Source organism: Pongo pygmaeus, chromosome 14 (genome assembly GCF_028885625.2).
Source record: "Pongo pygmaeus isolate AG05252 chromosome 14, NHGRI_mPonPyg2-v2.0_pri, whole genome shotgun sequence".
Classification (NCBI taxonomy): Eukaryota; Metazoa; Chordata; class Mammalia; order Primates; family Hominidae; genus Pongo; species Pongo pygmaeus.
Genome location: NC_072387.2, coordinates 49,768,027 through 49,784,269, shown reverse-complemented (window position 1 = coordinate 49,784,269; position 16,243 = coordinate 49,768,027). Strand labels below are relative to the sequence as shown.

The 16,243-nt window shown below is 40.9% G+C and overlaps 1 protein-coding gene across 1 annotated transcript; it reads left to right on the top strand.

Moving 5' to 3' along the window:
* Positions 1-8,960: 8,960 nt before the first annotated feature.
* LOC129011524 (kelch repeat and BTB domain-containing protein 7) lies at positions 8,961-13,402 on the top strand. Its single transcript, XM_054446578.2, has one exon. The coding sequence runs from the start codon at positions 8,972-8,974 to the stop codon at positions 11,024-11,026; it is 2,055 nt and encodes a 684-aa protein (XP_054302553.1). The 5' UTR covers positions 8,961-8,971; the 3' UTR covers positions 11,027-13,402.
* The last annotated feature ends 2,841 nt before the right edge of the window (positions 13,403-16,243 follow it).

The window sequence follows — 16,243 nt, the reverse complement described above, 5'->3', positions numbered from 1 at the left end:
GGCTGAGGCAGGAGACTTGCTCAAACCCGGGAGGCGGAGGTTGCAGTGAGCTGAGATCATGCCATTGCAGCACTCCAGTCTGGGTGACAGAGCGAGACTCTGTGTCAAAAAAAAAAAAAAAAAGAAAGAAAGAAGCAGAATGAGAAAGAGATCTGGGGCCTGGCTGGGGTCTGTGATTCTGCATTTCTAACAAGCTCCCAGATAAGAGTGGATACTGCTGACCCACAAACAACACTTGGAGTAGCAAGAATCCAGGACATCTATTACTCAATTAGTACGTATTTTTAATTGTTCTACACGATTTCATACAGTGAAACTTGATTAAACGCATAATCCTGCTTCACTAAGATAGACCTATTAGTCTCCCAAAGTATGGAAATCAACTTGACATCTTTTAACTGTTAATAGAAAAATGTTAAGAAATGAAGTAGAAGCCAAAACTACGTCAGGATTCTTGTTAAAAATCTGGAAAGCCAAAATTTATTGTTTCTTATGCATAACATCTTTAGAATATCAAGGAATAACAAACTTTATATCAAAGTATACTTTAGATATATTTTAAATTGAATTTGAAATTGAGTCAAGCAACTTAGGATCAACAAACTACTACTGACAGTCAAAAAGTTAAAAGAAATTATTTTTTAAAGTGTGACTCTCATTTTGTGATGCACAATGGCAATTAGGGGCACTTGGGTTGGAGCTGGGGAAGTGGAGCCTCTGGGATGCTGATAATGTTCTATTTCTTGACCTGAGCGGAGGTTACACAGGTGTATTTATTTTGTGATAATTCACTGCATTTACAATTTTTATTTGTCCCATTTTCTGTGTATATACGTATGCTATACTTCATCTTTTTTTTCTTTTGAGACAGGGTCTCGCTTTGTTGCCCAGGCTAAAGTGCAGTGGCATGATCTCAGCTCACTGCAACCTCCGTCCCTCAGGCTCAAGCAATCCTCCCACCTCAGCCTCCTGAGTAGCTGGGACTAGAGGCCTGCGCCACCATGTCCAGATAGTGTATGCTATACTTCAATACAAGTTTTTAAATAATAAAATTAAAAGTTAAGAGGCTGAGGTGGGATAATCGCTTGAGTTCAGGAATTTGAGACCAGCCTGGGGAACATAATGAGACCCTATCTCTTAAAAAAAAAAAAAAAAAAAAAAAAGTCCGGGTGCAGTGGCTCACGCCCGTAATCCCAACACTTTGGGAGGCCGAGGCAGGCGGATTACGAGGTCGGGAGATGGAGACCATCCTGGCTAACACAGTGAAATGCCATCTCTACTAAAAATACAAAAAAAAAAAAAAACTAGCCGGGCATGGTGGCGGGCGCCTGTAGTCCCAGCTACTTGGGAGGCTGAGGCAGGAGAATGGCGTGAACCTGGGAGGTGGAGCTTGCAGTGAGCCAAGATAGCGCCGCTGCACTCCAGCCTGGGCGACAGAGCGAGACTCAGTCTCAAACAAACAAACAAAAATGGTGTATAACAGGTTTGAAACAAGTTAGCTGCTATGAAATAATGTGGAACAGAAGTCACTCCCTAAGGCAACCCGCTCACTAGGTACCCTCCAACTCAGGTAGGGGAGGGTGGACCCATAAAAACTCTCATGGTAGCCAATGACTAAAGGCAGTGTGGAGTTGTATTAGTCCATTTTCTCTTGCACATACCAGAATACCTGTAACTGGGTAACTTACCCAGAAAAGGAATTTGGCCAGGCGTGGTGGCTAATACCTGTAATCCCAGTACTTTGGGAGGCCGAGATGGGCAGATCACTTGAGGCCAGGAGTTCGAGACCAGACCGGTCAATATTGCGACATCTCTACTAAAAATACAAAAAATTAGCTGGGCATGGTGGTGCACCCCTGTAATCCCAGCTACTCAGGAGGCTGAGGCAGGACAATCGCTTGAACCCGTGAGGTGGAGGTTGCAGTGAGCCAAGATAACACCACTACACTCCAGCCTGGATGACAGAGCAAGGCTGTCTCAAAACAACAACAACAACAACAACAACAAGAAAAGGAATTTATTTCTTACAGTTCTGGAAGCTGAGAAATCCAAGGTCAAGGGGCCATGTTTGGTGAGGGCCTTCTTGCTGGTGGGTAATTTGCAAAGTCCCGAGGCAGTACAAGGTATCACATGAGAGGGGGAGTTGAGCCTGCTAGCTCAGGTCTCTCTTCTTATAAAGCCACCAGTTCCTTTCCCACAATAACTCATTAATCCATTAACCCATTATTCCATTAATCCATTAACCTGTTAACCCATTAATCCATGAGTGGATTAGTCCATTCACGAGGGCAGAGCCCTGTGATTCAATCACCTACTAAAGGCCCCATCTCTCAATACTGCCACATTGGGGATTATGTTTCAACATCAGTTTTGGAGGGGACAGTCAAACCATAGCAGAAATCATTTTGAATACAGAAATAAAAGCGTGAATAGTTTGTAGACTCTACTTAAAAATCAAAGTAAAAACAATACTGATGGGCCCAGGCTGTACAGCTGGCAGTGCCTGACAGCCTACCTGACGCTGAGTTGGTTGGGGTACAGCATAGGGAGCAGTATCTGGGCGAGGTAGGAGAAGGGAGTCGGGGTTATAACTTACAAATGGCACTGAAACCTAAACTCTGAAGTGAGTAGGTGCTGTGCTTTCATGGGCCTCTTTATGAAGCAAAGTATGTAAAAGTTGCCATCGAGGACAAACAAGTGAAATACTTTATACATTACGGTGGTTAGGATGAAAATTGGAATGAATGGGCTCCAAAAAGTAGAGTACTCAGGTACATGAACACCAATCTGTAGAAACAGGGAGAACTTTGAGAAGGAAATCAGGAACAAAATTCACAGGGGAAGAGGAGACGGGCTGCCCCAGCAAAGAAGACATCTGGTCTGCAAGGGAAAAATGTTGAAATCATGTGGAAATAGAAATGGAGCAGTACCAATGAGATACTTCAGCCTCCTCAGAGGAGCCCCAGTAGATGCCGCTGTTGAAAACATTCATGAAGAGAGTTGAAGTTAAAGATTTCTGAAGAATTAAAACCATGTTTTGTTGATGAGTGAGACATAATGACCAAACAAAAACAGCTTTATCTTCCTGCCAGGAAAAATGTGGATTCTATTGTAGAGGATTATGTAAATTAACAAGAAAACTTGAGGGACCACAGATAATAAGGAGTATGTTATTAATACAGTTGTGGCAACAATGGAAAATACTTGAATATAATGTTAGGCACTCAGATACTTTACAAATTTGAAAGACTGCAGCATGCTGAAATCCTTGATTACCCAGAGGTACTCAAGTTCAGGTGTATGGAAGACCACATCTGTTGATATAATTTGTATGAATTGGACCAATGTTGGCCCAAACACCTCTAGAGGAGAAGAACCTTGCTTTATGACTGAACTATCTTCATAATAACTTCCTGGTAAAGAATTCTGCAATTTTATTTAATGCCAACAATTATGAAGTGGCTGTTCCTGAGAGGATAATTACAGTACATAAAATGCACAGATCTGAAGAGTACAGTTTATTGAGTTCAGCAATTGCATTCACCCATGTAACCACCAGCCCAGTCTAGAAGAACACATTTGCATCAGCCCTAGACATTTCCTCATGTTCCTTTCTAGTCAGTCTAGCAATTTGCCACCTCCCCACTACCCCTTACCCAAGAGAGGAAGCCTGTATTATGATTTTTATTCATCAAAGCTTATTTTCAGCGTTCTGGAACTTCACACGAATGGTCATACAGTATGTACTCTTGTGTATCTGGCTTCTTTTGCTCAAATAAAATTTTTAAGAACCATTCACATTATTATATATCAGAGGTTGTTTCTTTCTTACTTCTGAGTACTTTTACACTGTAGGAATATGCCGATATGGTTTGGCTGTGTCCTCACCCAATTCTTATCTTGAATTGTAGCTCCCATAATTCCCACATGTTATAGGAGGTACCCGGTGGGAGATAATTGAATCATGGGGCAGTTTCCTCCATACTGTTGTTGTGGTAGTGAAAAAGTTTCATGAGATCTGATGGTTTTATAAGGGGTTTTCCCTTTTTGCTTGACCCACTATTTTTTCTCATTCTCTCTTGCCAGCTGCCATGTAAGATATGCCTTTCAACTTCTGCCACGATTGTGAGGCCTCCCTAGCCACGTGGAACTGTGAGTCCATTAAACCTTTTCTCTATAAATTACCCAGTCTTTATCAGCCGCATGAAATGTCTTTATCAGCCGCATGAAAACGAACTAATACATATACTACATTTTTTTTCATTCTCCTGTTGATGTATATTTGGATTGTTTCTACTTTTGGGTACTATGGATAAAGCTACTGTTACGCAGCATAATGCTTAGTGACCTAAGTGAATTTCTACTCTACCTTAACTCTGCTTATGCCTGAGATCAGAAGTTCCCCATTGTGACCAAACTGGCAAAGACTGGTGGGATCCAAGATGTCAGCTCACTTGACCTCTGAAGAACTTCTAACTTCGTTATGATCTAATCTCTATGTTAAATGACACTCCTGCCAGCTGCATGACAGTTGACAATCACCATGACAATGATCAGAAGAAACCATAAAAGGACAAAAAGTATTGTGGCACTCTGGTTTCCAAGTTCTTCACACATGCCAAGAAAAAACATGAATATTCCTCCCCTTGCTTTTTCTTTTTTGAGATGGAGTCTCACTCAGTCACCCAGGCTGGAGTCCAGTGGTGTGATCTGGGCTCACTGCAACCTCCGCCTCCCGGATTCAAGTGATTCTCCTTCCTCAGCCTCCTGAGTAGCTGGGATTACAGGTGTCCGTCAACACATCCAGCTAATTTTTGTATTTTAGTAGAGACAGGGTTTCACCATGTTCCCCAGGCTGATCTGGAACTCCTGGGCTCAAGCGATCTGTCTGCCTCGGCCTCCCCAAGTGCTGGAATTACAGGGGTAAGCCACTGTGCCCAGCCCCACCCCTTGCTTTTAATACCCATCCCCTTCATTAAAGATGCCCTATATCTGTGACTTCCCAGCTCTCAGAAGCTGAGAAATTGATTTGTGAGCCATGCTCCTGCTTCTCAAATCCATGGCCATGGAATAAAACCTGCACTGCTTGATGCTCACTTTCAGTTTCACGTCTTGGCTTCATGACATAGAACAGGGAAAAATCTCATCTTCACAGGACCAGCTTTGTCAGTAACAGTTATACAGGTGTTTTTGTGGATACATGTTTTCATTTCCCTGGGGCAACTGCCTGGGAGTGAAATTACAGGGCGTTTAACATTAAAAGAAACTACAAAAGAGTTTTCTAATGTGGTTATACCAATTTATATTCCTATTATTAGCATATGAGAGTTCCAATGGCTCAGTATCTCCACCATAGTATCATTGATGTTTTTAAATTTAGCCATTCTAGGGGGTAGTCAGTGTTTTCTTGTTGTGAATTTAATGTGCATTGGCCACCGGGTATACATGTTACCAATATTTTTTCCCAGTCTATGGTTTATCTTTTGTTGTTTTCACTGCCTTTCCACAGGCAGCAGCTTGTAATTTTGTTGAAATTCACTTTTTTTTTTTTTTATGATCTATGTTTTTGGTGTCCCAAGAAAACTTTGCCAACCGCAAAGCTATAGTCTTCTATGTTTTCTTCTCTTTTTTTTTTTTGAGATGGAGTCTCACTCTGTCGCCCAGGCTGGAGTGCAGTGGCGCGATCTTAGCTCACTGCAAGCTCCGCCTCCCAGATTCATGCCATTCTCCTGCCTTAGCCTCCCGAGTAGCTGGGACTACAGGCGTCCACCACCACGCCCAGCTAATTTTTTGTATTTTTAGTAGAGACAGGGTTTCACCGTGTTAGCGAGGATGGTCTCAATCTCCTGACCTCATGATCTGCCCGCCTCAGCCTCCCAAAGTGCTGGGATTAGAGGCGTGAGCCACAATGCCCAGCCCTATGTTTTCTTTTTGAAGCTTTATAGTTTCCACTTTTCCATTTAGTATTAAGAGAAATTTTGAATTAATTTTTTGCTTATGGTGTAAGGTAGGGGCAAGGGCAACTTTCTGTCTTACATTCTTGATCCATTTGTTCCAATAACATTTGTTGAAAAGAATTTTCTTTCTTCATTGAATTGCATTGGTATCATGCTGTATTTCTAAAATTTTAAATTTAAGTCCTCAGTTGCACTAGCCACATTTCACGTACCCAAGAGCTACATGTGGCTTCTGGCTACTGTATCAGCCAGCACAAATATAAAATATTGCCAAGTTTTATGGGACAGCACATAGTTCTAGACCTTAGGGAACAGTGCCTAATACATATCTTCAATTGTGTGACAGGTAACCTAAACCAAATTAACACAACAAGAGCAGATATATATGAGGTACCTAGAATAGTCAAAAGTCATAGAGACAAAGAGTAGAATGGCAGTTGCCAGAAGTAGGGGCTAGAGAGTTACTGTTTAATGGGTACAGAGCTTCAGTTTTGTGATAGTGGCAAAACCGTGTGAATATATTTAATGCTAAAGAACTATACATTGAAAATGTTTAAATGGTAAATTTATGTTATGTATATTTTACCAGTATTTTAAGAAGTTTTTTAAAATGGCCATTCCTGCGCTGGGCATGTGGCTCATGCCTGTAATTGCAGCAACTCAGAGGCTCAGGCAGGAAGAGTGCTTAACACCAAGATTTCCAGACCAGGCTGGCAACACAGTGAGACCCTGTCTATAATTTTTTTTTTAATTAACTGGGTGTGGTGGCGTGCATCTATAGCCCTAGTTACTTGGGAGGCTGAGGCCAAAGTATTGCTTGAGCACTGGAGTTTGAGGCTGCAGTGAGCTATTATGGTGCCACTGCGCTCCAGCCTGGTTGACAGCGCAAGACCCCATCTCAAAAAAGAAAACAAAAGAAAAAAAAAAGGCTTTTTTCCCCAGCTGGTATTCACTGCAAGTCAGGAAACAATCATTGTTACTGATAATGACTGACTTAATTCTCTCTGGTGTATCTGAGGGATATCTAACATCTCTTTTTATTTACAGAGGAGGTATTGGAGCCCAGAGGCTGAATTAATTTAATGTGTCTACCCTAGAGTATTTCCAGTGGACTTCAGCTGATAAGTTGAAGTTATCTTCAGCTGATAAGAGAAAAACAATTTGAAAGTTATTCTCTTGTAATGTGTTATCCATACATGCATGTAATACTGATGGTTTTCTTTATTAGGTTATGGTAACATAACAAACTAGCAGCAGGAGCAGTCACTGGTTTTGTAATAAAAGTTATCTGAAAAAGTCTGTTACTGGTGGAGGGTGTCCAGGTTCTTGGCAAAAAATTGGACAAAAAATTGGACAAAACACATAAAGCAAGGAAACAATGAAACAACAAAAGCAGAGATTTATTGAAAATGAAAGTACACTCCAGTGTGGGAGCAGGCCTGAGCATAGGGGCTCAAGGGCCCTGTTACAGAATTTCTGGAGGTTTAAATACCCTCTAGAGGATTCCACTGGTTACTTGGTGTACACCCTATGTAAATGAAGAGAATGAAGTAAAGTTACAAACTCATTTACTCAGCATACACCCTATGGAGAGGATATTTCCTGTTATAGCTAAAGTGTGAATCAGCCTTATGTTCCCTGCCTCAGACCCTATTTTCCTGCCTCAAATCTCCAATACTTGATTTTGATGATTTAATTGTTCCCAATGCAAATATAAAAGACTTTGTAAAGCATAGACTATACTATATATTAATTCAAGGAATGTCAGGGCATCTACTGATGCTGAATTCTGAGAATCATGTGCTTTTGTACAGAACAAAGTCTGTTTGTTGAAATATTTTGAGTTAAAATACTCCCTAAAACTCCTTAATAAAGGGAGTTACATAATCTGTTAATTGATTTGTGGAACGGCAGTGAAAGAGGCTGTATTAGACGACTTGAAAACACTTATACTTGGAGCTTAATGAAAATACTCCTGCTCCCCAGAGATGAAATGTTAGTGAGAGCAGCAAATAATCTATTTTTATATTCCCGATTTGCATATTTGAGGCCATCTATTAATACTGTTCTTTAGGACCTCAACCTAGTCGTCTAAGACATCCTTATTAAACGAGACCAATAGATATCATTTAATATTGAAAATATTGTTAATGCCCTTCAAAATCTTTCGAAGGAATAAACATTAAAAATTAGAAGTTCTTTGTAAAATTTTGCGGTTTAAAATAATACTCGGTTTCAATTTAGTGGGTGCCTCATTTATCATAAATTATAAAAGAGAATCTAACAATTATTGGCTACATTCTAGGCACGGGGTAACGCTTTATTATTATTCTAACCAAAAACATACATGTATCTAAGTATCCAATGTAAGGTAACATTCAACTGCACAAAACCCTATGAAATGCTGGCAGGGCGCGGTGGCTCACGCCTGTCATCCCAGCACATTGAGAGGCCGAGGCAGGAGGATAATTTGAGCCCTCAGGAGTTCAAGACCAGCGTAAGCAACAATAGTGAGACCTCGTCTCTTCACCATCAAATCCAGGAGAATTAATTTCTACTGTTAGAGCAGTCAACGAAAGGACAGCTCGCGATATTACACAAACTACTACTCCCGATATGCAAAGCGGTTTCTTTCCCTCTGTCCCCGCCCGGCCGTCCGAAAGCCCCAGCAGGCCTCGGGGCGCGAAAGGCAACCTGGGAACAGTAGTTCTCCTGGGCGCCTAGCGGGATCGCCAGCGCGGCAGTGGGGGCTTCCGCGGCTCCAAGCCAGCGGGTCCTGTGAGGGCGAGCGGAGGCGGAGAAAGGGCGCGGGAGTGAGAGAGGGTGAGTCAGCCACTGTCTACGCAATAAAGGGAGGCCTCACCGCGGGATAGGGCTGAATTCAGAAGTGCGGCCCGTGCCGCAGTCTGTTCCAGGACGCGGCTTGTCTTAGCGTCAGCGAGGGAAGGTTGAGGAGGAGCCAGAGCCTGGTCCTGCAGCCTTTCTCGCCGTCAGCGCCCGTCGCCATCTCCACCATGCAGTCCCGGGAAGACGCCCCGCGCTCTCGCCGCCTCGCCAGTCCCCGTGGTGGGAGGCGGCCCAAGAGGATTTCCAAGCCCTCGGTTTCGGCCTTTTTCACGGGTCCAGAGGAGTTAAAGGACACGGCCCATTCTGCAGCCCTGCTGGCACAGCTCAAGTCCTTCTACGACGCGCGGCTGCTGTGTGATGTGACCATCGAAGTGGTGACGCCTGGCAGCGGGCCTGGCACGGGTCGCCTCTTTTCCTGCAATCGCAACGTGCTAGCAGCTGCGTGTCCCTACTTCAAGAGCATGTTCACAGGTGGCATGTACGAGAGCCAGCAGGCCAGCGTGACCATGCACGATGTGGACGCCGAGTCCTTCGAGGTGTTGGTCGACTACTGCTACACGGGTCGTGTGTCTCTCAGTGAGGCCAATGTGCAGCGCCTATACGCGGCCTCCGACATGCTCCAGCTGGAATATGTGCGGGAAGCCTGTGCCTCCTTCTTAGCCCGACGTCTTGACCTGACCAACTGCACTGCCATCCTCAAGTTTGCAGACGCCTTCGACCATCACAAGCTTCGATCTCAGGCCCAGTCCTATATAGCTCACAACTTCAAGCAGCTCAGCCGAATGGGTTCAATTCGGGAGGAGACTCTAGCAGATCTAACCCTGGCCCAGCTGCTGGCTGTCCTACGCCTGGATAGTCTGGACATAGAGAGTGAGCGGACTGTATGCCATGTAGCTGTGCAGTGGCTGGAGGCCGCTCCCAAAGAGCGGGGTCCCAGTGCTGCAGAAGTCTTCAAGTGCGTGCGCTGGATGCACTTCACTGAAGAAGATCAGGACTACTTAGAAGGGCTGCTGACCAAGCCCATCGTGAAGAAGTACTGCCTGGACGTTATTGAAGGGGCCCTGCAGATGCGCTATGGTGACCTGTTGTACAAGTCTCTGGTGCCAGTGCCAAACAGCAGCAGCAGCAGTAGCAGCAGCAACTCTCTTGTATCTGCAGCAGAAAATCCACCCCAGAGACTGGGTATGTGTGCCAAGGAGATGGTGATCTTCTTTGGACACCCTAGAGATCCCTTTCTCTGCTATGACCCTTACTCAGGGGACATTTACACAATGCCATCACCTTTGACCAGCTTTGCTCACACTAAGACTGTCACCTCCTCAGCTGTCTGTGTCTCCCCAGACCATGACATCTATCTAGCTGCTCAGCCCAGGAAAGACCTCTGGGTGTATAAACCAGCTCAGAATAGTTGGCAGCAACTTGCAGATCGCTTGCTGTGTCGTGAGGGCATGGATGTGGCATATCTCAATGGCTACATCTACATTTTGGGAGGGCGAGACCCTATTACTGGAGTTAAGTTGAAGGAAGTGGAATGCTATAGTGTTCAGAGAAACCAGTGGGCATTGGTGGCTCCTGTCCCTCATTCCTTCTATTCCTTTGAACTCATAGTGGTTCAGAACTATCTTTATGCTGTTAACAGTAAGCGCATGCTTTGCTATGATCCTAGCCACAATATGTGGCTGAACTGTGCTTCTCTTAAACGTAGTGACTTTCAGGAAGCATGTGTCTTCAATGATGAAATCTATTGTATCTGTGACATCCCAGTCATGAAGGTCTACAACCCAGCTAGGGGAGAATGGAGGCGGATTAGTAATATTCCTTTGGATTCAGAGACCCACAACTACCAGATTGTCAATCATGACCAAAAGTTGCTTCTCATCACTTCTACAACCCCACAATGGAAAAAGAACCGAGTGACAGTGTATGAGTATGATACTAGGGAAGATCAGTGGATTAATATAGGTACCATGTTAGGCCTTTTGCAGTTTGACTCTGGCTTTATCTGCCTTTGTGCTCGTGTTTATCCTTCCTGCCTTGAACCTGGTCAGAGTTTTATTACTGAGGAAGATGATGCACGGAGTGAGTCTAGTACTGAATGGGACTTAGATGGATTCAGTGAGCTGGACTCTGAGTCAGGAAGTTCAAGTTCTTTTTCAGATGATGAAGTCTGGGTGCAGGTAGCACCTCAGCGAAATGCACAGGATCAGCAGGGTTCTTTGTAAATAGTATTTTGAGATACTAAGATGTTTCTACTGCTACGGAATGTATTTTAAACACATATCCTTTCTCTTTCTTGGAAAAAAAAAAAGTTGATTAGGACCACAGATTTGGTTTAGAAAGGGTAATATTTTGAAATACTACAAGGTTTAAACAGTCCATGAAATCGACCTGTGTAATAATTTAACATGCTGAAAGTCCAGAATTAAAATATGGAAGCAAGAACTATATAATTGATTGGGATGCTTGGTAGGTTTTTTTCATTGTTCAAATATTCATTGCACAGTGGATTGTTTTGATTAGTTAGTATGCTTTTTTTTTTATTATTAATTCAGTCTTCTGTTAAATTTTAAGTTTTGGTTAGTGCCACAAGGAATTTAACTTTTTAATTTGTATAATAGAAAACTGAACTAGGAATTGTTGGCGGGGTTTTGAAGGATGTGTACTTTCCTTCAAAATAAAGTGGTAGATTTTCAAAATTTTACTAGAATATAAAGAACTAGTCAGTTCTTTATATTCTAAGTTAAATGTAGTTTGTAAAATTATTTTGGTTTTCTTCTACAAAGGAAAAAATTGGATTTATATATATAATGATTTGAATAATGATTTCATTTTGATAATGTGCAGAATGGCCTCACAAGCTCACAGAAAGTAAAAAAAAAAAAAAAAAAAAATCAGGATTCCACTGTTTTAAAAGAAATCTCAGTTTTTATTTTGGAATATAAAATGTGTATTTGGTGTATGTGACCAATTTTCTATCCCAAAAAACACCCATTCTTAGTAATGTCATGAAGTAAACACCCTTCTAAACCAAAAAAAAAAAAAAAAGGTAACTTGCTTTTTACGTTTGTGTTTTTAATTTATGCCCAATACATGCTTTATTGACTCAGAGGAACAATTCCTGGACATATAATTGGGTAATGAAAATTTTTATCCACTGGTCATGACTTGTCTTAAAATGTTTACTTGCCTCCCTAAAATATTTTGGCTGTATAGGTTTGGTGTTTGTCCTAGAGGATTCTTCAACAGAAAGTGATTTATTCTTTACTGTTCTGTGAGGTAATATGGTTTAGAACATATGTATAAGCTAAAAACAGTATTTTACTCAGATCAGTAGTTATCGTGTCTATCAGCTATAAAAAAAATCAAGTGCCAGCCAAGAACTTTAAAACTTTAAGCTGTGTATTATAGAACCGTTTTGTGTAGCATTGGAATATTGTCCATTTTGTTAGTCACTGTGAATGTTCTTAATTATCAGCTTGAAGGTATTTTTGTATTAAAAGTTGACATTGAAGAACCTAAGTGGATGATGGGATTTGGGGCCAGTAGTGAAAGTATGTTTCCTCTAAGATATTTCCCTAAACAGTGGTATACATGGTTATTTTATTACGAGATTTGTATATGTTCTGTTTCTCTGTGAACCATGTTTCAGTCTCTCTGTCACCATATGTAAGGGAAAGTCCATAAATATAGACTAAATTGCACAAAACTAAAATTGTTAATTACAAGAAAATATAGGTGCTTACCTTTTGAAGGTTTATTAATACATATGGTTGTCACAATACGTATATATGATAAATGGTGTACATATACAGATGTTTATGGTGTATAAATTTTTCTATACCCAATTAGAATTATCTTCCTGATTCTTTATTCAATAACATGCTAATTCCTCTTCTATGTTTTGTAGTGACAGAATGCTAGCTTTTCTTATACCCTGGCAGAGGACAGAGGAGTTGGTCTAGGATGGGGAACTGAATTTTTGAACGAAAAGGAAAGAGAAAGGATAAAGAAACAAACAAACAAAAAAACGCACGATAATGTTTCTTAGTCATTTTGATTGGCCATTTGAACAGTCTACAAGTTTAACCTTATTTCTAGTGAAGTAAGATGCCTGCCCTAGCAATACATGTTTCTTCAAAAGGGTAAACATGCTTTAGTGACCTAAAGCTAAATTTTGTTCATTTGACATCAGGGATGTTATAAGTACTGCACTTAATACAAAGCTATTTCTCAATTGTGTTATTTTTGAGCCAAATTTTTCTTCACCATTAACTTCTTGTTGGTAGCTTTTTGTTTTGTAAAAATTGAGAGATGGCAATGCTTATCTCAACCAGATTATCCATCTGCAGAATTAAGGTATGCAACTGGTAAATAAAAGACAAATGTTCCAGTTTGTCTTTCTCAACCTTTGAGTTCTTAACCTTTGAGTTAAAACCTAGTCTAAATAGTGGGAATGTCTTGGTTTACAGTAAGGTTTTCTTGGGAAGGATCTTGGTTTTGTGATCTATTTGTGAATTAAGGAGTAGATGTTAACCATTATTTTATAGATAAGTGATTTGTACATGGTTAGTTATAAATAAAACTGGTACTAGAACCCAGGTTTCCTGACTTTCTAATTCAATGGTTCTGCTAAATGTACAAAATTCTTGCTGTGCAGTGAACTAGCAGTGTTGAAATATCTTCATGACAAGAACCCTTTTCTAAGTTTTCCAATTAATCAGCACATCGTTTAACAAATGCTTTCTATAATGTCATTTGTAGGACTGCCATTGGTAAGATTTAGTTTTATTTCATATGTTTTTAAATTCAAACAGTAAGTAATACTGGTGTTTTCAAAAAGGTAAAATAGAAGACTAATTTAGCAAATAACTTGTTTAAATTTAGTTTTAGGATTAAGTTATAATAGCCCCTCATATCTGCTCTAGTTGAGCAGTGTTGTTCTGTTTTGGTGCCTGGATCTTAATAGAGAATATGATGAAAACTTTTGACCCATTCTTCAGGAAAATGCATATGTTCATAATTTCATAATTTTAAGGGTATAATGACATTTCTGAAGTTCATCCACACACCCAGGGTAAAAACTCTTGTGACAAGGTCTCAAGAACATGTCTACAAAAGGAAATTTGCATTTTTCACAAGACACATAGCTCAAATGTTTGTAGGGTGAAAGAGTAATTCCCCAAATAGGGTGAAAGAAATAATATACGTCCAGGCGTGGTGGCTCACGCCTGTAATCCCAGCACTTTGGGAGGCCAAGGTGGGCAGATCACGAGGTCAAGAGATTGAGACCATCCTGGCCAACATGGTGAAACCCCGTCTCTACTAAAAATACAAAAATTAGCAGGGCATGGTGGCATGCGCCTGTAGTCCCAGCTACTTCGGAGGCTAAGGCAGGAGAATCACTTGAACCCGGGAGGCAGAGGTTGCAGTGAGCTGAGATCGTGCCACTGCACTCCAGCCTGGCGATAGAGCGAGACTCCATCTCCAAAAAAAAAAAAAAACAAATAAAAAAAGAAATAATATACATGATCATCTGAAAGAAATGTGAAAATCAGTACCTCAGAATGAAGGCAAAGTTCACATTTCTGAAATTCTAATTTCCTCATGATGAGTAATGCAAGAATGAGTAACGAAATGTAAACTATTCAAAGGATAAAGTGCACTAGTGTATATGAAAGCTTTGAAACTTAAGTGTTATACAAATGTAAGTGATACGATTATTGTCCAAGAAGGCTATGTATATATTAGGATTTAAAGCAAAATACGTGGTTCAGATGTTTCAAACTACTGGCACCATGGCTCATTACTAGAAATATATCTTAGTAGCAAAAGTTCATTGTCTCTTCATAAATAGGAAAACAAGTGGTTGGAAAAGTGCATCTACCTGAAAGGGATCTATAGTAAATGTAGTCAAAAAATATAATCAATCTGTTAAACCCCGCTCATTAAACCAGGAACCAGTGCTTTGCCTGATGTTGTTTTTACCAATTTGTGCTGAAGTGAAAAACTATAAAACACAATGAATGAGTTGTGAAGATAAAAATTATTCTATTATATTTGTTTTATTGTTCATTAATTGGAAATGTAAAAATTTTTCAGCCTTATATCAGTCCCCTAAACACTAAAAGAAAATTGACTGGTCTTTGAAATCCAAAAATCTGATAACCAGAATGTAAATATCCTTTCTTCAAATCTCTACTTCCCATATCTATTTGAAACTTCAACACTGTTTCATCTTTATATCTAATTTTAAAAGAATATTTGTTATAGCAAATATAATAAAGCAGAAAGTATTAGGAGGCAAAATTATAGAAAAGGTGACTAGCAATCCCAAGAGAATTAATTGATAATCTATTTGAGAACCATAGAGTTGATTATATACAAGACAGCTTTTAAATGAAAAACAACAACAAAAAGGTACCGTTCAGAGAAGTTGCCAAATTTTAGAGGAGTACCTTACAGGCAATAGGTTTTATGCCCTTTTCTTAACTCTGGGCTATTTTGTCACCTAGACCTTTGCCAACAGCTTCTGTTTCTCAGTTTACCCTTATGGACTCAACATGGTCCAAGGCACAGGGCAGGCAGGGAACAAATATTGTTGCATATTATTCTCTCCATATCTGAGACATTTTCTCCTACTCTGTGGGGAGTCTCTCCAATGGAGATCTTTCACACTGTCACTGCCAAAGCAATTTTGGCTACTTGGATCCACCATATTTTGTTTTTTTTTTTTTTTTGAGATGGAGTCTCACTCTGTCGCCCAGGCTGGAATGCAGTGGCATAATCTCGGCTCACTGCAACCTCTGCCTCCCAGGCTCAAGCAATTCTCCTGCCTCAGCCTCCCGAGTAGCTGGGACTACAGGCGCGGTGCCACCATGCCTGGCTAATTTTTTTAGTAGAGACGGGGTTTCACCATATTGGCCAGGCTGGTCTCGAACTCCTGACCTCGTAATCCACCCACCTCGGCCTCCCAAAGTGCTGGGATTACAGGCGTAAGCCACTGCACCCAGCCAGACCCACCATATCTTAATCAAGAATATTCTTTTAGGGACAAATTATTCGTTAATTTTGGGGAACCTAGCAAATAGCAATGGTTCTCACCTCAAGGCACAGCCTGATCCAGAGTGTCAATGTCTTCAAGGCTTTATTAGTACAGAGAATATGTCATAGGACGAGGTTTTCTCTCACTTTATACATTAGTTAGCACATAAGTTGGTTGTATGCAAGAGAGACCTTATAGATCTTTAAAAGGATTTCTCCTATAAAAGTCCAATCTTTTATGTGGATCCTGATCTATAAAGTTATCTGAGACCCAGGCTTGTTGTCTTCCTGTTCTACTGCCCTTGGGGTGTTACCCTGTTTCACATGGTCCAAGGTGGTTCACCCTCATGTCCATATTCCAGCCATCAGGATGGGAGTGTTGGAAGGGCATGACCCTG